General features: G+C 40.8%; 1 protein-coding gene across 1 annotated transcript in view; it reads left to right on the plus strand.

The window, feature by feature from the left end:
- The window catches only part of col12a1b (collagen, type XII, alpha 1b), a 152,607-nt gene that overhangs the window by 37,915 nt on the left and 91,443 nt on the right, over positions 1–23,249 (plus strand). The window contains exons 13-25 of the mRNA XM_085432637.1: positions 2,056–2,322; positions 3,139–3,331; positions 4,951–5,075; positions 7,121–7,270; positions 7,558–7,677; positions 8,770–8,934; positions 9,120–9,266; positions 10,748–10,893; positions 13,577–13,706; positions 16,432–16,577; positions 17,527–17,653; positions 19,636–19,772; positions 23,091–23,220. Coding sequence (XP_085288763.1) covers positions 2,056–2,322; positions 3,139–3,331; positions 4,951–5,075; positions 7,121–7,270; positions 7,558–7,677; positions 8,770–8,934; positions 9,120–9,266; positions 10,748–10,893; positions 13,577–13,706; positions 16,432–16,577; positions 17,527–17,653; positions 19,636–19,772; positions 23,091–23,220 — 1,983 coding nt within the window. The remainder of the gene's footprint in view (positions 1–2,055; positions 2,323–3,138; positions 3,332–4,950; positions 5,076–7,120; positions 7,271–7,557; positions 7,678–8,769; positions 8,935–9,119; positions 9,267–10,747; positions 10,894–13,576; positions 13,707–16,431; positions 16,578–17,526; positions 17,654–19,635; positions 19,773–23,090; positions 23,221–23,249) is intronic.

Consider the following 23,249-nt stretch of genomic DNA (forward strand, 5'->3'; position numbering starts at 1 on the left):
AAACTATCGCATCTTACTTCATGCTCTCCCTCTGCATCTTTCCAGCAGGAAATTTGAATCTCCTGCTTTAGATTTGTTTAAATCCATCAACACACGGAGAAGTTGGATTCAGTATTTTTTTCCACCTATAAAAATCCTCCAGAGTGAAATCAAGTAGTTTGAAAAACTTTCCCCGGGATCATTAAATATACATATTATTTCCTCACAGAGTTTTTGTAATCGCTCGCAGTATTGTCAGAATGACTTAATTTTAATTCACAGGGCTTCTCTGTTGTTTCGGAGCAAAAAGGAAAATGTGGTTACCATTTCCTCCCAACCGATCACTTCTGGGTGAAAGCCTAATTTACAGCCAATTACATCTGGCAGGTAGCTGATGGTATTACTCAACATTTAGGCCCGCAGTTATGAATGCTAACGACGACTGAGGGAATACAGAGGGATACGTGGCCGAAAGAAGTGATGATTGCTGGAATGGTTCAGATAAAGAAATATTGAGTGAGCTTTATGGCAGCAATGCTGAGTGTTTTTGAAGGACATGAAATGTGGCAAAAAGTACATTACATGAAAAGAGCTTTAGGCTGAAAGTGAACCTATGCTTCTCACGTCCGGCTTTTGCACTCCGCTGGAGTGGCTGTGCATTATTATCTATATAAAGCTGGGTCTTGGTTCAAGCCTGGTGGGAAGACCAGCTGAGATCACAATTTTAGCTATACAGACTCAAACAATGATCTTTCACCCAATAATTGTGAGTAAAATTTATAAAATCATAGGTTAATTTAATAATTAATCATTATGGAAAATATGCTTGGTATAAAGTGAATGTACACCAATAAAGTAAATTTCATTTTATCAGATTCTATTAAATTCAATTTTAACAGGACAAAATCTCTAGCAGGTAAAAATCCTGAATCCGGGTTTTAGTAAATAGAACAGAGGTCGGACACCGAGGAGCAGCTGGTGCAGACTGAGGACAGGCAGTAAGACAAAGAGCAGAAACTATCCAGCGTTCCAAAAATAAAGAAAGCACACAGACTTACAAGCAGTTTGGCAACAGCAGAGGTCAAAGATCACACACAAGAGGCGAGGAATGAACACTGGGAAAGATAATAGTAGGAACATAAAGTAAGGAGAAAGCAGAAATAACTAAGGTGCATGACAAATCAAATAAAATAATTAATTAAAAACATCATATGGGATTGCCTTTTCAGTGTGTGTGCTGTGATTGGCAGCCTTTAAAACAGAGCCTGGCTCCGTGCAGAGACTTCCTGGATAAAAAGGCCTGAGTCTAAAAATATTGACATCGAGGTGGACAAACTCACATTGATGTCACCCACTAATTTGTAGGATCTATTTTGAACCCTTGATTTTAACATAATGGCATTACCAGCTGAGTTTTTATGAAGCCAGAAGGGACCATGTTTAGAGGAGATGGTGGAGTGAAGCTGTGTCCATAGACTTAAACTAATTATTGCTAAGTAGCATGAATAAAACACTAGAAACACAAGAATTTCACTTAAACAAAACTAAAACATAGACTTAGTAGAAGGGCTGTTAGTTCAGTTAATGCCACAATAAGCTATATTATTTGTGATTATGCAATAAATTTGTTCCAAAAGGCAGTGATACCATAACCATGAGCCATTTACCATTTTGCTCAACTTTAAACGTCAATAAAATATAAACGGGGCAAGTAAAGAAAAAATAATCTTCTTCCATACGTGTGTCATAAAGAGAGAAATGAGCTTTAGAGGCCAAAACTGTTTTTGGAGCAGGCTGTAAATGTGTTTATTTCAGCTGTTGGAGATTTTAACATGGGAGTCTGTGGGGACTGACTTGTTTTTGGAGCCAGCCCCAAGTGGGCATCGGGGGAACTGCAGATTTTAGCATTTTTTCAGCCCTCCAGGTTTCTACTTTAAAACAAACCCTGGATAAGTCAAATATACTTTGTTTAGGTTTCCCCAGGAACAATTTAAAGGGGAACTGGTACAACTAGTTTCTCTTTAACGATACTGAATTATGTTGTTGCAGTATTAAAAGTGCATTCTATGTTTTCAGCCTCTGCTGATGGGAAAAGACTGAGAGTGTCAGACGAGACAGCGAAAACCATGAGAGTCACGTGGACGCCAGCGCCGGGCAACTTGCTCAACTACCGGCTGAAGTACGTTCCCCACAACGGAGGCAAAGAAGTGGTCCAGAAAATCCCTGCAAAGGCCACTTCTACCATCATGAAGAATCTGAAGCCCGCGACCACATACAATATCACCGTTCTGCCCATCTACAAGCGCAGGGAAGGAAAAGCAAGGCAAGGAGTAGGAACGACACGTACGTTGGTCCATAATTCAACCCTCTGAGAGACAGCACACTGCAGAAACATGTCCATCTTAGCCAAGACGTTTATACCTGTGCTCAGTCTAAAAATATGATCGCTGGTGGATGAGTTTAGCTCAGGTGCTGGATGCAATGGGCACAGAGTCACTCATTTAAAGTCATTTTTTATAAGAAAAAATACTCCTGTAAGAAAGTTTTCATGTTATATTGCTCTAATTTTAAAGGAGCTTTTACATAATGAGAAAAAGTAAATCTGAGGCCCACTCTAAGGATGTGTGAGGATGTGTAGCCTCCAGGGTTTAATCCTCAGTGCTGAAGTTAACTAGAGAATTGTCTGTATTTTCCAGGCAGCGTATAAACCTGGTATATTTAAAGATTTATTCACAATTTTTCAGAGAAACCTCACACCAAGTCACGGTGCCTTGGAAAAAAAAATGTTTCTTTGTTCCAAGTTGCAGATTTTTTTTCCCGTTTTCCCACCAACAATTTCATGGACTGACTTCAAGTTTAAACTACTTGTTAAGAGGAGTATTTTTCACACCACAGGTGCTGCAGCGCCTCCTCACGAGAACACTAAAATCACAGATAAACACGTGCTCAATCACACGCTAGCATTACTAACACACAGCATGACACTGGGCTTCCTAACGGTCGACACTGGGTTCAAGGAATTGTATTATGGACTAATGAGAAACTGGCTTGAATGTGGCGTGGCTGATCCTTAAAAACCTTCGCCAAGAGTTGGAGTTGTGTCGAGTTTAGTTCTAGGTTAGTTTGTCCTGAATTTCCTACTGATTTCTTCTATTTCAGTGTCACCGTACAAGAGTCCCAGGAACCTTCTGACCTCAGAGCCCACCAGGACCAGTTTCAGAGTGTCCTGGGATCCAGCACCTGGGGAAGTCAGGGGCTACAAAGTCACCTTTCACCCCACAGGGAATGATATTGACCTTGAGGAGCTCCTTGTTGGCCCCTATGATAACACAGTTGTTCTAGAGGAACTCAGGTAAGCTTTCAGAGTTATTTTATGGCATACGCAGAGGATTTCATTTAAAAGGAAACAACAAATATTGAAGACAGTCAACAGGAAAAGGCTTAAATGGACACTATGATAACAGAACTCATAAATTCTATAACTTGTCAACAATAGGATTTGGTCCAGAAAAGTAGTTTGACCCAGTAGTATCAGGGAAAGTTGCAGTTAAATATCTGCGAACTGAGGAGAGCCGCTACTGAATGTCTGGGAGAGGACTGTTGTCCCATTGTTGTCTGATAGAGGATTCTAGCTGCTCAAATGCAGGTTTTTGGACTGAATGCCAATAACATGCCAGATGCTCTCTTTCCTCTTAAGTCTGGAGAATACGGTGTCCGTGTTTTCCAAAAGATTTCCAATTCTGATTCGTCAGACCACAGAAAAGTTTTCCTCTTTGTTTCTTTCTATTTTAAATGAGCTTAGGCCCAGAGAAGACAGCAGCATTTCTGTTAACTTATGAATATTTCTTTGTATGGTAGAGATGAAAGGATGAAAAGAGGAAGACGAGTTTTATGGAGAACATGCAGAGGGTTGGAGATGGAGGCAGATCATCTGCTGTGGTGAAAAAAATATTTAATGTGGTTAAAGATAAGAGATACATGTTAGATACTGATTCTATCAACTTGCTATGAAAATACAGATTGGGGTTATGGGTTCCTATTGGAAGGCTGTAGGGACCTGGATACAGTACAGGACCTTTTTTTTTACAGTATTCTTCTATATTACTACCTTACAATATAAAGCGCCTTGAGGCGACTGTTGTTGTGATTTGGCGTCATATAAATAAAATAATAATAAAATGGAATTGAATTATTACAGCATGATTGCACAAAGACTAATAGAAATGTAAATGTTTACACAAAAATCATTAATTTTGATGTGGGGAAGCTGTTTTTCTGTGCTTAGACTGTTAAACACATAAACAGTGCTAATGTTTAGGTAGCAGCTTAGCTAGCTGAATACATGGTACAAGGTTGATGCACAGTAGCAAAAGATGTAAAGCTTTTCCAAAAATAAACTTTTGTAGACTACATTGTGTGCAGTGATTTCAGATTATATTCTGATCACAGCAGGCAGGTAAAACCTCCCAAATCTGGCTATTAGCATTGTCTGAGTAACACTGAACACAAACACATTGTTTTTGTTCAGTGTTACTCGGACCTTCATAGGGAATCTCTTAATTTGAAATTTGAGGGGTAAAGTTACATCTTAGTTTGGAATTCAACCCTTAATAAATCAAATAAAGCTTTGTTATGCTTTCAAACTAACATTTATTCTTGAACCAGTGCTGCGAATCTGACTGCAGTCAAACATTTAGGTTTCAGCACACCCTCCACCAGCTATGATGTCATCTGATTGTTTATGCTGTACAAAATTGCTTAGAACTGAGGGAAGCAGCAAAGCTTCACCACTGACATGAAACAACTTCGTAAAGTTCCACGTCTTTGGTAAAAAAAAAGTTAATAAGTTGAAAAGTTAATATTAGTAAAGGGTTCACTGCTTATAGGCTTATAAGCTGATGATGATTTTTTTTTTTTTTTTTTTTTTTCCGATGATTTTAGCGGTTTGTCTCTTTTCCCCTTTATCCTCAGATCAGGAACAAAGTACTCTGTCGCTGTGTTTGGGATGTTTGATGGAGGAGAGAGTTTGCCTCTTGCAGGAGAGGAAAAGACGACTCTCAAGGATGAACCCGAATCTCCTCATGTCACTCTTTCTGGTAAAAGCCGACAACAAACTTCTCTCTGCGCTCATTAGCAGGCCTGCAGAGCAGACGTTCTCTGATCTCTGACGTTGAAGTGTCGCTCAGATTAGTGCCAAAACTTTGGTTTATATGTTATCACAGGGAATTGAAATCGCTGTCGCTGTGGGACTGAAACTCGGCACAGATGATTACGATTCATTGAAATTATTTAGAGATGCTTGGCTCACATTTTCTCACCTCCCTACTGTTAGTGGGAGTGTAATGTGGAGCAGAGTTACATGCGATCAGGTGTTGACATGAATATATATATGAACTGCACAAATGATCCCCTCACATGCTGCAAGCACTGAGCTTTAATGGCATTGCCATAAGCAGTTAGACTTTTTTATGATCCAGAGGGTTCGATGCTGGAGGGATGTATGCAGCTAGGAAAATGTTATGCTTCCCATCAGACCCCGAGGAGGTGCTGATCCGCAGCAGAAATTCCTGCTGTAATGTGAAGCAGACACGGTGACCGACTGCCCACCGAGCAGGGAACGCGCCAGGCCACTCCAAGATCCTTGCTTACTTAACTGCAGCTCTAACAGAGCAGGCTTTAATTCAGTGTTTTTGACAGGTCCATATGGTCTTTAATGTGTCCTTAATATGCTGCAGAAACATTATTTTTTACTGTCCATTAAATTTAATCCTTTTTAAATTTTGCTCTTTACACAAAACTGGAAAAATCTGACATTGAAGCGAGAAAACGTGATTCCAAGCATCTTTTCAGGATTTGGCTAATGAAAACGTTAACCTTCAATGCTAATTGCATCCACAAAGGAGAGTGAGAGAAAAAGTGAGGGTGAAGTGTGTGTCATCGCAAACATAAAAGGGCAGGTTTTCTGTCAATTCTGGACGAGTTGCCTGTTTAATAGCAGGATTACAGTCGAAATTACAACTTGGAGCAACAACTGGAGATTTTGTCATCACAAAAATGTATCAGATTGAACCAAGAACAATTTCGAGTCATCATGTAAATCTGAAGAAAACACTTCAAAGTAATTTGGAAGGATCTCATCTCATGCATGCTGCGCAGGGAGCTTTCAGCCTTAGTGGAGATATACAGGTTCAGACTCATGTTACTGTTGTTTACTTGTAAACAAACAGCATCTTTTATGCAAATAATCTCAACTCCAGAAATAGTTATTTGTATTTTCTGAAACTTTCAAGCATCTTGTTTATAGTAACACCACACAGTTCTTTTAACTGAAGCTTAGACACAAAAGCAACAACAATTCGGAGCTGCTACAGGTTTCGGCAGGACACAGACACACTGGGCTGAATTTTCATTTGCTCCTCCTCAGAGACACTGATTCCAACAGTTGTCTGCAGCTTATTAGAAACCTATGAAAGCTGCCTCTGTTTATGACATCTGTTTTTATTAATAAACGGCACTGGGACATGAGCGCGTTGTTTACTGGCGGTGGTATAACTCAGACAGACAAGCATCCAACTCGAGCATCAAGCATCTGTTTCTGCTGCCTGCTAAAAAATGAAGTTGCTCGTCTCCTCTCATCTTTTTAATCACACACACAGGCACCCTGTTTTTAACTGCTGGGCGTGTCGTCCTAAAAACATGGACGAGCGGCCATTTTTCACCCCCTACAGGTACCTGGAGCAGGAATGCGCAGTAACTTCAGGGAGCAGGAGGCCTCGTAGATCACAGTATGGGAGAGGCTAATCGCTGCTGAGACTACAGCAGCACAAAACACCCCGAGTGTCTTGCTGTGCTGGAAGAAAGACACAGAGAGAAAAAAAGACCATGAAGAGAGCTCTTAATTCTGCACTGACAGCTGTTACACAACGTGTGAATTATTTGTGTTACATAATGTAAATCTGTTGTCTAAGCATCTTGTGATTGTGAGAGTTTTCGTGATGTCCTGCTTACTCCTCTGTCCTCCTGATGCATTTCCTCTCACTCTTTCACACTTTTCCCTCACACAGTAAGACTAAACAGACACTTGTGGTGGGTATCTGTTGTGTACTAACCTCCTCTCCTCCCAACACCACCGTCTCTACAGACGCTCAGTGTAAGACCACAGCGAAGGCCGACATCGTGCTGCTGGTCGACGGCTCCTGGAGCATTGGACGCATTAACTTCAAAACCATCCGCAGCTTCATTGGTCGCATGGTCAGCGTGTTTGACATCGGCCCAGAAAGAGTCCAGATTGGTAAAGCTTTCACTATTGTTACTATAACGACATGAGTCACATGGAGGGATGTTTTCCTTCAGACAACTGTCTCTTGGTATTCGCCTAACCTTAACCTCCCTTAATGGTATCTTTAAACCTCAATGGAAGATATTGTGCTCATTTCTAGATCCATATTTTAATTTTGGGAATTTACTAGAGTAGCTTTGTGTGAGTAACAGTTCAATCTAACCCCCATCCTGTATCTGAAATAAGCTGTTTTACACCAAATCAGAGTGGCTGTATCCTTAGTGTTGTATTTTCTGCAGGTCTGGCTCAGTACAGCGGTGACCCAAAGACTGAATGGCACCTGAACGCCCACCCCACCAAAGAATCCCTGATGAATGCTGTTGCCAACCTGCCATATAAAGGAGGAAACACCATGACAGGTGTTTTTTTTTTTAGTACTTTGGCCCAGCTCTCACTGACCTGGGTGCCAGTGTGGGAGACAAATTGATTCATTTTTATATACTGTGGCAAATCACAACGTATACAAAGTATAAAGTATAATTTCAAAGCACTTTACATACTGGGGCCAAACCCTTGGTGTGAGACTCAGCCACAGTGGAGAACAAAAAGCTCACTTTTAAGAGGAAGAAACTTCAGACAGGTGTGAGGAAGACGATGGACAAACTACCGGAGAGAGTAGACACAAAGTTAATAAGATGCAGCATGGAGCGTTAGAGCGAGGCGAGACACACTAAGCAGAGACGGTAAAAATTCAACAAGACTTTTATTTTATTACTCAGTTGAGAAGATATAAGCAGAAGGAGTACAAGTTAATAGTGACAAAACACTGGAAGCAGCAGCTGAGCTTAGCATTGAACAGCTGGAAGGAAAAGCTGATCTACTATAACATGATGGTCTTCCATGGAAATCCAAACCTACCACTCATAGACAGACACACAGAATTATAAGGGGTTTAACTTTAAAGCGATCACAGTGAATAGGTAGAAAGGCTACTCATCAGTTTGTTACCTGTTGAAGTTCAGCATCTGCCTGCTGAGTTGGGGTCAGAATTCACTCAGCTTCCACTCTGAGTTCTTGGCTAGCTTAGTGTTAGCATGCTGTCTGTGCAGATGCTTGCAAAGAGTCGAAGTTGTGTTAGCAGCATAATTTAACAGCTGTTTGTCCTAGATGCAGTCTCCATTTTACCATCACACTCTTGTCCTTTTGTCCAATGAAAATAAAAGTAATGTCCATATCAACGCTCTTAGACTGTGGCACTGTTTTCCACCTCTGGCACGTGAACTGAAATCAGCTAACTGTGGCGTGTGTGCAAGAGCAACGAATAAGTGGGGTCGATAGAACCAGTTCTCGATTCCTGTCCTTGATAATGGACATATTCGGTATCACATGATCCAGCTGTAAGCTTTCTGATGGGTCAGGTTAGTTTCAGAGGGGTTAAACAACAGAAAAGCAGCATGCAGTGCTTTGTGATCTGCACACATAACTGAAACTTCTTCCTCACTGTGGTACAGGAATGGCTCTGAACTTCATCCTTCAGAACAACTTCAAACCCAACGTGGGGTTGCGTCCAGACTCCCGCAAAATAGGCGTCCTGATCACTGACGGAAAATCCCAGGATGAAGTCATTGTAAATTCACAGAACCTGAGAGACAGCGACATTGAGCTCTATGCTATTGGTGAGTGAGCTTCACTGGTTTAAAGAAAAGGAAATTAAAACACGTTTGAACTTTTGGATGATTGCTACCTGCATGCAGCGAAGCAGAAAAAGTACCTGACTTTACTAGAATGGGCTGAAAATGATCAACCAGCAGCCACTTTAGTCATCTTCCTTCATCAAACTCATGGTTTATTTTTCTCACAGGTGTAAAAAATGCTGATGAGAATGAGCTGAGGTCCATCGCCTCTGACCCAGATGACATTCACATGTACAACGTCAACGACTTCAAGTTCCTGCTGGACATTGTTGACGAACTCTCTGAAAACCTGTGCAACAGCGTTAAGGGCTCAGGTAGGGAAGATGTCACATGCTCAGAACACTGGCACAGATACCTGCTAATGAGCGCTAACTAAAAGATAAAATATGTGAGTAATCAGGTCATCTTAATTATTTAATGTTATCGAGGTGCATCCATGGACCTAAACATAAACTAAGTATTGCTATGAGCAACAAACTCACCAAAACTGAAGTACAGACTTCTGGGACAGTCTGTTTGTGTAATTAACCACACAGCAGATAGTTCCATTAAAATGCTCCAAGAAGTGCCAGCAGCACAAAGCTGTTCTAGAGGTCTACTTCAGTGATTTGAATTAGCGTAGGTGAAGCCGAGCAGGGCTAGCAGCTACGACCGCTTGTGTCTGCACCATCCTATTAGCCATAATGGCCACATCCTTAACTTTAAGCCTTAACAAAATCCAAAGGGGTGACTTATCCAAACATTCGTTATCAACTTATCCCAAAGTTTCATTGTACACGTACAATGACAATATAAGGCTTTTCTATTCTGTTCACCACCTGTACAGGTGTTACGAAAGGGGAAAACATCCACAGGCCAAAGCTGGGGTGTTTTTTGTATTGGTCTGTGAATCTCTTTATTTCTGCTGTAAAGTTGGACATTTTATCATGGCAGTCTATAGGGACTGACTCTCAGTCTGAGTCTGCCTCAAGTGGACACTAGTGGAAATGCGGCTTGGTATGACAAGGCAAACACATACAGTATGCATTGGCAGAATTTAAAACAAATGAAGCAGAAAGTCCAAAGCAGTGTGATTTAAATATCACAATTTCATCATAAACTTCTTATTCCTGCTCATGAAAATGCCGCAGAACATGGCGATATGGTACGCTTTAGCTAAAGATTTAAAGCTCTGTACATTTTCACAAGTAAATAGCAGCTCACAGCTCTTTGTACAAACTATTCTTTAAAATTACTGTGGTGGTGGAAACATCACAGTTTAAAAAAACAAACAGTTTTTAACATGGACAATCAGACATTGGTGTTTATTTTCCCGCAGGCTTTCAGCAGGTTTTATAAGAACCTGAGCCTGTGAAATCTGCTGACAAAAACTTTTAGTCTAAATCAAAGACATCCTCTTCATTGGTACAGCTTGAGAGATGAAACTAATGGCTGCTGACAAGTAGAGAGTAGAGATTACTTTGAGTGTTTTATTATCTACAGATCAACATTATCCAGACTTGGCTGAAAGATAAAAGCAAAAATGATAAATTTGTAGATATATTTGACTCAGCTCTGCCTGACAGTCTCAATTATTTCAGACCTTCAAAGGACGTTGCGACACATCCAAGCATCTGATGGAAACTTTCGTAGTGGACGTACTTTATGTGTGTAAATCAATTTTAAGAGGAAACAATTTACAGCTGAGCCGGAGAAAACCAGTTTTTAAATGAAGCAGCCGGCCAGGAGCTTTACTGTCAGAGGAGCGAGGGCAGATTTGTGGATCCCAATATCTGTGCCGTTTGTTTCTTTTCAGATGATGAGTCAGTGGCAGCGCCCACCAACCTGGTGACCTCGGAGGTGACGCAGAGCTCTTTCCGCGCTACCTGGACTCCACCTGACGGTCCCGTGGACCAATTCCGCGTCACTTACGTGATGGCGGCCGGGGGACCCACCGAGGAGGTGAGATGAAGCTCACCCTCTCTAAAACCAGGCAACAAGGTTTAACTCGTCAGATACCAGTCACAATAAAATTTAATTGACATAAAAAAAAACTAAAGTAAGGAGATAGAGATGAGGAAACAGGAAATTAAAGTCAAAAGATACGCTCCAAGAAAATGATCTAAAGCAATCTCGAACATAACACACTGTTTGAAGGTATGATGAGGATAAATGAGGAGAGAGGCAGTACCCTATTCTTTCCTCTTCGCATCCTCCACCTGGTTTCGGTATAAAGTCGGTTATGTCATTGTTGTCTGGTATCCATTCTATTGTTCCATCTCTAAATGGTCAAAAGACCTTCAGATAATTGGAGTATTTTACAGGACTTAGAAGAATCCGCTCAGTCTGCTTCCTGTGACGGTAAACTTTATGTTTGCCAGCTGTTGGATCATTCTCTGAATATCAAACAGCAACTTGTTTTCTTATGAATTCCCTTTGGCTCCTATTAGCTAATTAGATAATTCTTTTGTTTGTTTATAGGAAACCAAAACCACAGCTTCCTGTAAATTTCAGATAATGACTGTTGCACAAAAACAGACTAATTAACGCTAAATTCCCTCCCGCCCTCCCTCACACAAAAACAGACTCTCGGGTGAGTTTCCAAACACCCAGGTCTGGCTTTTATTCAAAACTGCACTTTAGGTGGCCCCCAGGATCTGAAATGTGGATCCTGGCTGGTTTACTGAACCTACGCTGAGTTTAGACGTGATCTGTTGTCAGTTGTGTCTTTAACAACACGTTACTGGACCCTTTACTGGCTCTGGTCAGGCAGAGCCTGCGATGATTTCACTCCATCTATTTGGTTTAATGTTATAGATTCACACTGAGCCAGGATGCCTCCCCTGCAGCCACTTTTCATTAACATGTTTACATTGGACTGCTTGAACAGCGTTGGGTATTAGTGCAGACCTTATCTGCTGGGATTTACACCCACTTCAGCCCGTTACAAGGAGGGTCAGCACAGAGGCCATAGCGTGCTGCCACGAGGTGGAACTCGTATATAACTGTGTATATTCAAAAGGAAAAATAGAAATGTGTTAAATTAATAGACAAAGAAGGGGCTGTGCGGTGAGTGAAGTGTGTTCTTGGCTTAATTTTAAGTCTTAAAAATGTACGATCAACCCGTGCAGCTGCTGTTTTAGGCAAAGACACTAAAAATCGATGAGTGGGATTTGTCTCTGAAAACCTGATGCTAGGATTGATATCATTATAACAAAACTATGTAATTGTTATTTTTTTAAAGGTTTGGTTACAGAGTCTCATATTTAGAGTGTCATCATTTGCCAGAAAGAAGAAAAGAAGTACACAATAAACAAAGTAAAGTTGACTCTAAAATTATTATTATTATAACTCAAATTTCCAATATTGTGAACATAAAGTCCTTGGATTATGATAAGCGAATGACTGATACTGTGACAGCTCAGAAGGAAGCAGGACACAAGAAAAACAAACACGTACATTCATGAAAACCCAGCACAAATATTAAATGTCTAAACTTTTACTCTTGGGTCCTGTTCAATCTGATCTCTGTGTCAGGAAAAATAATACACGATTAAGAAGATTACCCCTGTGTTTGGAGTTGCTCGTATGGTGTGTGTGTGTGTGTGTATATTATTGGTCATTATCAGCTAGTTTTAACCCACAATAGCATGGTATGTGACGTGAGTGTTCATATCAGCTGAAACTCCCTTTATTTAATGTGCTGCATGTATCCCAATGTAAACTCAGGTGGGCTGGACCAGAAAAACTATTGCAAAACAAACCTTTTTTTATTTTAATGTATTGAAGTATGTTCATCTGTTACAAAGCAGATGATCATACTGAGAGATCTTATAAGTATTATAGGCACATTACAGTGGCTTTACAGATCACAGTGGCTTTACCAGAGCAAGGGTTCACTGCTCTGCAAGCAAGTATAATCCTGGCTCCACATTGCAAACAAATATATCTTTATGGTTGCTTCCAGTAAATTAAATCTAAAGTTTGTGCTAAAAAATAAATAAATAAAGAGAATGTATCAGCTTGTTTCCCATCCTATTTTGATAATCTTGAGTGTCTGATTCAATAAAGATTAAGGTAAGGTCACACCAGTGGAGTCAAGAAAAACTGTGGTCGAGATCCATTGGAAACAGGTTGAGCTTAATGAATCACAGACACAAATAACTTGATAAGAGGGAGATATTTTCCAGATTACCAAACTGAAGAGCCCACCAGCCTGAGAAGCTGCAGACTCTTTGTGTTTGTTTGTTATTTCTCGGCTGGGTTTGATTTTCCAGCAGAATAGTGCAGGAATGTGACGCTATTTCAAAGCCAAGTTGAACATCCCGCACGAGGACTTTCCCACCAGCACAATAGATTCAGGCTCAACAGACTACAATTATCCAACGGTGAAAAGACAGATAAAAGTTTTAATGACATCACGAAGAGAGGTGAGAGGTGAAACGTCTTCAAGCAACTTAAAGAAGTCCAGACGCTTTTCTTTGTAAGCTCCTTTGACTACGATGACCTGGATGACTGAGAACCTTCACAGACATCACGAAGAGAGGCTTCTTTGGTTTTTGATCCCAGGCACTCTGTTTTTTTTTTACTTTCTGAGGTGAAATTTACCAGCTATGGAATGATAACCAGTCCTTTATCATTTCAGGTGCTGGTCGACGGATCCGTGAACACCTTAGTGCTGCAGAAACTGTCGCATCGGACCGAATACATTGTCAATGTTTACTCTGTGGTTGGCGAGGTGAACAGCGAGCCTCTGAAGGGCACTGAGACCACATGTGAGTATTTCCTCTTCACCTCTGTACCTTCTTGTTCTGTGCCGGACGTAATGTGTGCACTGCTGTTATGTTTCACGGGTGTTGGAGTGGTTGGACAGTTGAAGAGGGGCAGAGACAGCAAAAAGCCTGTTCGGATCCACAAAAGTCCAATATTAGACTCCAGATAGAAGTCTCAACTGGCCCCTGGACCTTATGTTTGATTCCCCTGCTCTAAGTCATTAATGATGATCTCATGATGGTCATCATTGGTGATGATCCCTGCCCTAAATCTAACTATGCTACACTATAAGGGCAAAAGTACTGAGAAACAAAGCTTATTCTTTGATTTCAGGTGCTTTCAGTCCCATTGCCACAGGTGTATAAAATCAAGCACTGTCTGCCTTTACAAACCTTTCTGAGAGACATTGCCTCTGGCATTAACATCAGCACTAAAACTGTGTGCTGGGAGCTTCATAGCCTATCTTAAACCTCAGAGGCTTAAGCAGGATTGTTTCTCCACTCTCCAAAATTCAAAAACGGCTCTTGCCGATTGAGAGAAGAGCTGAGTTTTTATTCTTGTTGATTTTTTTAAAACCTCTTAGTTCAAAGACATGATTAAAGAAGAGGTTTGAAGGCCGATAGTATCATCGCATTGTGGTGCTTCACATTTGTGGGAAAGCGTTCTATTTCTTCCATATGGTTTGTGAGATAAACAGCTTGATTTCTCCGCTCATTATCCTGTTTCACACACATCCATGGAAGTCATCTGCCCGCCTTCATATCTGGTCCAGCATCTGTGTTTATACTACATATATTTAGCATCTGATCTGAGGTGGAAATATGTTTAACACAGTCCCATGATGCAATCCTGAGAGCGGATGTTAGTCGGAGTAGGAAAAATGGGGCAACTGTTAAAATTAATCAGGTCTGCGGTCGTTGCATGTATCTTAGATAAACTCATAGAGTTTAACAACGTGTTTAGTGCACAGCTCTAAGTGATTTTATTTGCTCATTTGTCCTTTAAAGTTCCCTTTATTTGTGCTAAAATGTGTGATTGATTTTTACAACAAGCGGCTTCTCACTGTCATAAAACAATAACTGGCTCTTGTGTTGCTGTCGGTTTTATGGTGGCCAGCAGCTGTCAGATCACTGTGGCTTTGTTTACTGTAATTTTTAAACTAACACTCGATTAGGTCATAATGTCCTTCTTAAAACAGTGTCTATAAAGGTCTGGGGTCTGTGGGTTTGGGTGGGGGTGACATATATCATGATGTCACATAGTGCTAAAACAGTAAGGAGGTGGGATTTTTTTTGCAAAGCCACACTCTTAAAAAGCCAAAATTCACACATTTGTGGGTGTTTAAAAGGTTACATCCAGTTTCAAAGCAAAAGTGTGAAATACTCATCCTCCTTTCTTCTCGCTTTCCAATACAAAAAAATTAGGTTGGGTTTTAATGCGATTACCATAGACTGTAAATAAAAGACGTATATAGCCAGCTTCTCCCATTGGTTTGAAGCCTGTTAGCATTTTTGTTTCTTGGTCCTAAAAGTAACCTTATTTTGATGAGAGGCTTGGGTGCTAAGTCTTCAGCTAAAGGTAGTTAGTTTGGTTAGAAAGCTGCGTCCATAAACTGTGCGGGTGCACAGATCCCTGCTGGTCAGTGTTAAGTAGCCTGATAAAATATTCACTCGTCAAGACTGAAGCCCAAACTTCTTGAACAGTGTGTACCACAAAGCGAGCCATATTATCAGATAATTCCAAGAATAATGCTCCAAAAGGCACAAACACATCAGAAGTCCAGTTCAGCAGAGGTGAGGCCAAACCATAGACCTGAATAATGAATATAGCTTCTCGGTCTGAAATGTGAAGCCAGTGCAGATCTTCCATGGGAAAATCCACCTTTATACTGTCTACGAGCCTAGCAGACAGTAATCAGCTAGAGCTGCCTGTAATGTATCAGGATACCTGTAATTTCAAGTCGCCGTGCTCCTAATCAAGTTTCCAGATGGATGAGTTCACCCGCCATACAGTTGTTATGCAGGGAAAATATCCATAGAGACTAAAGCCGAGGCTGTAAACATGTTTAGTTCTGCAGTAAAGTTGGACTTTTTAACATGGCTTTCAGAGCCTCAAGTGGCCATTAGAGGAACTGCAGTTTCATGGACTTTATTAATTCTAACTATGCACTATTTAAGATCAGGATTTAGGAGCACACTGTTTTTTTATTATTATTTTTTTTTAAAAAAACTTCTCTTCTGTATTTATTCATCTTTTATCAAATAAAAGCACATTCAAAATTTTTAACTATTTTGACATCTGTGTGTCCAAGAAGCCAGATTTCTTCAGCAAATACCTTTCTGTGTTAACCTGGTTTTATCTTCTATATCTCTGTGTTTCCATGAAGCGTGTTGGTTAGCTTTTTTATGTGACATCCAACAAAAAGTAACGAATAAGTCCTGAAAAATATCCTGAAAAAACAGAAGCCATCAAAAGCCCGAAGCTTTAAGATCACTTTGGGACATTTTGGGTCTGTTGGGGTCATTATCCTGTTATTGTACCAAAACCACCTCTGCATATTATAACTAAAAGATCAAGGAGCGTTAATCCAGAAAATCTGAAAAACGGAATTAATTTCTGTGCCTGAACCAACAAACACAGAGATTTGTCCCCTCTGTTACTGTTTAGCAAAGCCAAAGAAGACCATGGCTGTGCCGTGTGTTAAACTGACTGTTTTTGTCCCCTCAGTGCCGCTGTACACAGTGAAGAACATGAACGTGTATGATGAGACCTCAGTCTCCATGAGGGTCAGCTGGGACGGAGTAGTCGGCGCCACCGGCTACATGCTGCTGTACAATTCCATCAATGCCTCCGAGCCTCAGCTGGAGAGTGAGGTACACGAACACCGAGGTTACAGTACTTTATCCCTGACAATGGTTTGGGTCTGCAAACTGTATTTATGATCCCAGTCCCAACAATGTGAGTAAGTAAACTTAATAATGTTCCCACAATGTCACAAATTCACCACAACACAGGGACACTCGCACGTAGATCGACACAAATCTGACACATCTCTTTATTTGCGTGTTGAGGTTTTCCACATTTATTTGATATTAGCCGGCTTCTGCTTGCATCACCTTACTACTTTCAGATGTGGATACAATGAGGAAGTAGACCTCTGCAGCCCGGCTCAGGCCAGGCCTACGAAGAGCAGAGCCCTCAGACACACTGGGTAATGGCAAGGATTAGCTCATGGCCTGAAGTCATCGAGATGACATAAACAGAACAGATGGGACTGAATGCCTCTTTGGTGTTAACCTACATTTGCGATTATACAGCTGAGGAAAATTTAAAGGATGATTAAATGTACAGTGAGGTGGTCTTTACTGGAAATCAGGCGGCAACTGTGAAGTAGAGGGGAGCATTAACTTACTTTGCAGCACATGTTATTTGACATACAATTTCGTGAAGACCCTTTTATATCAAATTTCTCAAAAATTTCTTGCTTTTTTGTGTTTAATGTGTGATTTAAAAGAAGAAGATGCATATTGAAAGGTTTAATGAATAATCAGTGAGGTTATCGGCTTACGTTCAAAGACCCCAATGGTGACCCCGAAGTGTAAGAGACAAAACCCCTGTTATATCCATGTATTATACTTGTTACCTGGGCCATTGTTAAAGTTACTATCATTAGGACTATTAGCTACTTATTGATTGTTTTTATTTATGCTAAAAAATATTTTGACGACTCTTTTGTCTGTGCACACCGAGTTCAGCCGTTCTTCCAGTTTCAATGTATGCTAGTTCCGACGGTCACTTTCCTTCACCTCTGTCCCTGTGCAGCTACGTGTTGGAGATGTAACCAGTACCCAGTTGGAGCAGCTGATACCAAACACAGCGTACAACATCAGAATTTACGCTGTGTACGGAGAAGCCACCAGCGAGCCTCTGGAGGGCACGGGAGTCACCTGTATGTAACATTAAACTGATTTTAACTGTTTAAAATGTGATCTCTGAGGATATTTAATAGGATCAGAGCTCCTGTAATGTCGGTGGATTAAAACTCCACCAGCAAGCCAAACACTGGACAGGTGAAGGTAGATGGAGTGTAGCTATCAGCCTGGGTGTCAAGTAGTCACGATAGAAGGAAAAATGCTATTAGAAACTCATTAAAAACTGTCCAGTAGCAGTATTTTAGCTGAAGGAAGAATCAGGTCTTTAGAAGCTGCTTCAGTTCTTTTCAGTGATCCAAAAGCATAAAACAGTCGGACCGTGAGCCGTCTGTCTGTGAGTCAGTGCTAACCGCTGAACCAATGTGCTGGTGATTAGTTCATCATCCTCCAATTTACCTTTATATCCATCATCATCTTGATTTTTTGGAGCCGCAAATGTCCATATTTAGCTTTCTAGATTTCTTAGCAATGTCACGGTCCTGGGTCTTATGACCCAGTGTTTTGAGTTTCAGTTCTTTTGATGTTCATAGTGTATGTTTAAGCTTATCAGGTTTCCTAAGTTTATTTGTTATCATGCCTAAGTGTTTCTAGTTCTTATTATTTCCCCCTCGTGTTCCAACTATGTTAAATCTCCCTTGCCCTTCGTGTGTTTCATGTCTGTTGTCTTATGTTGTTATGTCTGCCTCTCATGTTCCTGTTTCATTTTGGAGAGATCTCGTGTTTTTATATTATGGATTATGTTTTGAGTCCTTTGTGGTACTGTTTCGTGTTTCCCTAGATCTCAGTTATGGTTATCTTAGGTTTTGCTCTTTGGCTTCGTCATATGGCTTCCCTGTGTTCCATGTTATGTCCACTGTGATGGTTTTGTACCATATTTCAGGTTCCTATATTCTGTCTCCCCAGTTGCTGTTAAGTTTGCATGTTTAGAATTCAGTCAGTGTGTTTCCTGTTTTACTTTGAAGGTCCATGTCTCATGTGAGTGTTTCTAGTTTTGCTTCCCTTGCCTCGTCCTGCTTTATTACCCTCAGCTGTTCCTCCATGTGTTCCCACTTCCCCTAATCACCTCCTGTGTATTTAAGTCCTCTGTTTTCAGTGTGTGATTGTCAGGTCGTCTGTTGTCCACGCCATGTTTCCCATGCCATGCTTCCAAGTTTCTTGCCTAGGTTTTTCTTATTGCTTGTTTAGATTCCCCAGTTTAGGTTTGTGTTAATTTTGCTTCAGTTTGCCTTGCCCTTTGTTTGTACCTCTTCTACTAGCCTTATTAAACGGCTCGCCTTTTGTTAACATTTCAAGTTCTGTTCCCTGTTCCTTGGCGTCTGCGTTTTGGGTCCTTTTTCAATTCATACAGTCTGCCCTCGCCAGACTGTGACAAGCAAACTATATCTATAAACTTTACAGGAGCAACAAAGAAATAGAAGTAGATATCTACTAGTTAGTGCAAAGCACCACACAAATAAAACAAGAAAGGTTAGTAAACTACAGTGGTTTAGTAGCCAACTCATATCGTACACTGGTCATGTTCTTACAAACCTCAAAGAGCTCAACTATGTTAAAGCTGTCCGCAGACCCGCTCCGTCTCAGAAAGAATTCAAATATTTAAAATCCCTCCCCCCACTTTTCTAAAGTGTTTACTTGAAATCAGAACTTCCATCCTGGATCATTTTTTTCTCAGAAATGGTTTTTAGGAAAGGTAAGGGGTTTCGGAGTTTTATTTCATGTCAGCTGTTGTTTTATAAGAGCTGGATCTCGTCTCCGAAATTTTGGATTGAGAACTTATCGATAGAAAACAGATGCACTACAAACCAAAGCAGGACCGCTTTCTTTAAAAAAAGAAAAAAGAAAAAATAAGCTGCTGTCTGTTTTTCAGCTCTTCAGTTTTGGCCTCACAGCGTCAGCCGGCAGTGTCTTTGAATGTCTTCACAACAATGCTGAGAGTGAGGAGATGTTGTTGAGCTTCACTCAGGGTGGTTAACGTTTCCTTTGCCCTGTCTTCCCGCAGTGCCCAGGCCGGCTGCCGGACAACTGAGAATCAGCGACGTTACTCACAGCACCATGAGGCTCAACTGGGATGCTGCTCCTGGACCCGTCCGCAAATACATCATCACCTACAAACCTGAGGAAGGAGAAGTGAAAGAGGTACAGCTGTGGCTTTATGATGGTGTGCTAGCTCCACTGCAGGGTTACATGACAAATACATGAAAAACCTCAGAGGGAGTGCTAATGCAGCAGTTGTTTAATTATGGGCGGAGTTATGATCAATATATTTCATGGTCGTGGTTTATTACACTTTCTAGGTTTGAAAGCGCAAAATAATTGATTAGTCACAGTCATTTCTAGGCACATACATTAGATATTCAGGTTTCAGCTCTGTAATGTCAGGATTTGCTGCTTTTCACTGCTTCAACTTATTATAAACTGAACAGGCTTAGATTTTGGACAAAACTATTAATTCAGTTTATTGATTTGAATATTAATTTGTAGATTAATCAGTGATAAAATGAGAACCAGCATGCCTCCCATTCATGTCCGTCCCATAGAAAGCACCAGTATGTGGCCTCCTAAGTCGTCACCTTATTCAGTGCTGATTGTTTGTTCATTGAAGGAAATAATGAGTTTTTCGTTTGAAAGAAGAAGCAAAAATCAGCTTAAGGAGGTTGAGGGGAAGTAGGCTTTAACCCCATGTCCCTGTTTTAGTTGTGTTAAGGCATGAAAACTACCTGGTTAAGCTCAGGAAAAGATCAGGATTTAATTTAAAATAAAATGTAACCAAATGTAACCAGAATGTTGATTCCAACAATAGAGTTTATGCACTTTTTTGCACCGCACAGTTCTCCTACACAATCTCCAAGTCACTGATCAGAATGGATGATAAAGGGACTGTGAGAGGGCACCTAGTGGCTGTAACTGATGTCTGTCTGTTTCCAGAGTGCATTAAATTGGACGTCTTTATTTTAATTCAATATGTTTCCATTCTATTCATATAGTCATACTTCACAATAAAAGTGCTCTCAAAGGCCTTCTATATTATAAGGTGAAGACCTTACAACATTAAGAAAATAAGCACTTGCAAACAGTGGGGAGGAAAAACTCCCTTTTTAACAGGAAGAAGAATCCCAGTAGAATCAGCATCAACACACAAACTTAAAGAGGAGAGGAGGAGAAATGCTCAGTGCATCATGGGAAGTCTATCGGCAGCTGGAGCCTATAGCACATAGGTGTCAAACTCTGGCCCGCGGGCCAAATTTTGCCCGCAGCCTAATTACATTTGGCCCGCGAAGCCATACCAAATTACTATTAGAGCTGGCCTACTGGTATTATACAGCTAATATATATATTGTTTAGTATTAAGCTTTGCGTGTTCCATATTCAGTTTTTCAGCAAAACGTGTTTGAGTCCATAAGAAAAGATTCATTCTTATATCTGGAGGAATAAATATATTTCAATAAATATTAATGTTAGCCCGCGACTTTGTTCCAGTTTTGAATTTTGGCCCACTGTGTATTTGAGTTTGACACCCCTGCTATAGCAACATGAAGAAGGTACGGTTCAAGGTCACCTGAGTCAGCCCTAACTAGAAGTTTAAAGCCTAATTGTAATAGTACAGAGGCCGTCTGTCTCCCGAAATGATGCGGGGAGATGGTTCCACAGAAAGCTGAGGCCTCTGCCTCCTGTTCGGCTTTCAGAAACTCTGCAACTACAAATATGCCTGCAGTCTGAAAGTGAAGTGGTCTGCAGGGATAAAATGATACTAAGAGGTCTTTAACACACGACGGAGCCTGATCGATCAGGACTTTATGTGTGAGGAGAAGCGTGACGTCCAACTTTTCTAAATCAGGCTCAGTAAGTGCAGCTGTGATCTTTTTCCATTGGCACGTATCAGCTGTCACTCCCTCATCGAATAAAAAGTTGCGTCTGTTTGAAAGTGCTTGTATTGTTTGTAAGGTCATTGAGGGTTGGTGTTGAACAATAAAGCCTCACAGAGAGCCTCATATAGGTGAAGTTTTACTCAGCAGAGATATCTTCGTTCTGGGAAAGTGATGAGTTACGGCCGACCTTGCAGCTCCTCTTTGTTGGCCTGGTGCTTATGAGAAACGCAGTCTGCTGGCAGAAGCACGCTGACTGCTGCAGCCAGCCCAGCCTGACTCCATCATCCCAGCTCCACTCTGTCCTCATAACTTCTCACTTGGATGTCAGCAGAGGACAAACAGTCTGGGATGACTCGGCAGCTGACGGTGCCGTCCGTGGATACCTGACATTTCCAGAAGATTCTGATAGATGACGCGAAACAGCTCGACTCCTCTTAAGGATTAGTGCTGAAGGCTTCTTGTCTCTATAGAGGAAGCCCACACATCTGGATGTATGCCCGAGTTAACTTAACTCTCTGCTGAAATGAAAAATCCGACTGTGGAGACTGTCTCTGCGCTTTAATATGTCAAAGCTTTTCGCTGATTTATTTGATGACCTACTATTCTCTGACCCTACAAGTGCACGTCTTTTACGTTCTTTGCTTTCATCTCAGTTGGTAAATATTTGAATCTGACTCATAAACTCAAAGCCTACTTTCAAAAACCTCTCAACTACATCACACAATAAATCCGACGGCGCTGCTGTTAACTCAAGGCCACATATAATCAAATAAAAGTCTCATTTAGTAATTTTTTTTATCTATCTGGGGAGGATTATGACATTTAAAGTTCACCAAACAGTGACCCAAGCCATGACGTCCATTTAGAAGATGTGAAATATAACAAATCTCCCTCCTTAGAGAGATCAAAAATGTTTTTGTCTCAGGCTGTAGATGTGTATATAATATTGCACATTTTACCACTAGAGTCTATGGAGACTGACACTGTTTTGGAGCCAGCCTCAAGTGGCCTTCAGAGGAACTGCAGTGTCTGTTTCTAATTTTAACTTTGCTTAGTTATTCAGTCATTTGCTTGCATCACATACAGACAGAGAAATTAAAATGAAATTAAAATTGTTATATATTAACCATGTTCACCTTTCACCTGTTCCATAAAGCTCTTCTCTTAAACTGATAGTTTAAAACTGCTTACAGCTCTGTTAAAGGCGTCGGTCTGTGGCAGGAATGAATGTTCCAGCTAATCGGCAAAGAGAACTGTGTTAGTTTTTTAGTTTTGCATTAGAAATTAAACTGTGGTCACATTCATCAGTTCATGTGGTATTTTATTCAGTGGCTTTAGGGTTTGTTTTTATAACCCATCAGGCATCAGGACAGTTTGGCATGCAGGGTGTAGGAACTGGTGATCAAAGCATTGAGTTTCCAGTTTGTAGACAGCTCTCTCTATCTTTTGAGCTACAAATGCCCCCACGTTTTATTTACTGCAAAGTCTGTGGGTATTTCAGGACTGTGGGTCTAAATGTAGCTGTCCAACCTCTGAGTGATTTTTTTTTAAAAAAGAGTCACTAATAATTAAATTTTGCCTTTGACAGATCGAAGTTAATGGCGACATTACCACCCTGGTGCTGTCCAGCCTCATTTCCCAGACAGAATATGATCTAGCTGTCACCCCGATCTATGACGACGGTCCTGCGACCCCGATGCTCGGCAGCGCCATCACAGGTATGAATCTACATTTTATATTTTTTGGT

Source organism: Copadichromis virginalis, linkage group LG15, assembly GCF_057382275.1.
Source record: "Copadichromis virginalis isolate Kocher_CV1m ecotype Utaka linkage group LG15, C_Virginalis_male_GT1.1, whole genome shotgun sequence".
NCBI lineage: Eukaryota > Metazoa > Chordata > Actinopteri > Cichliformes > Cichlidae > Copadichromis > Copadichromis virginalis.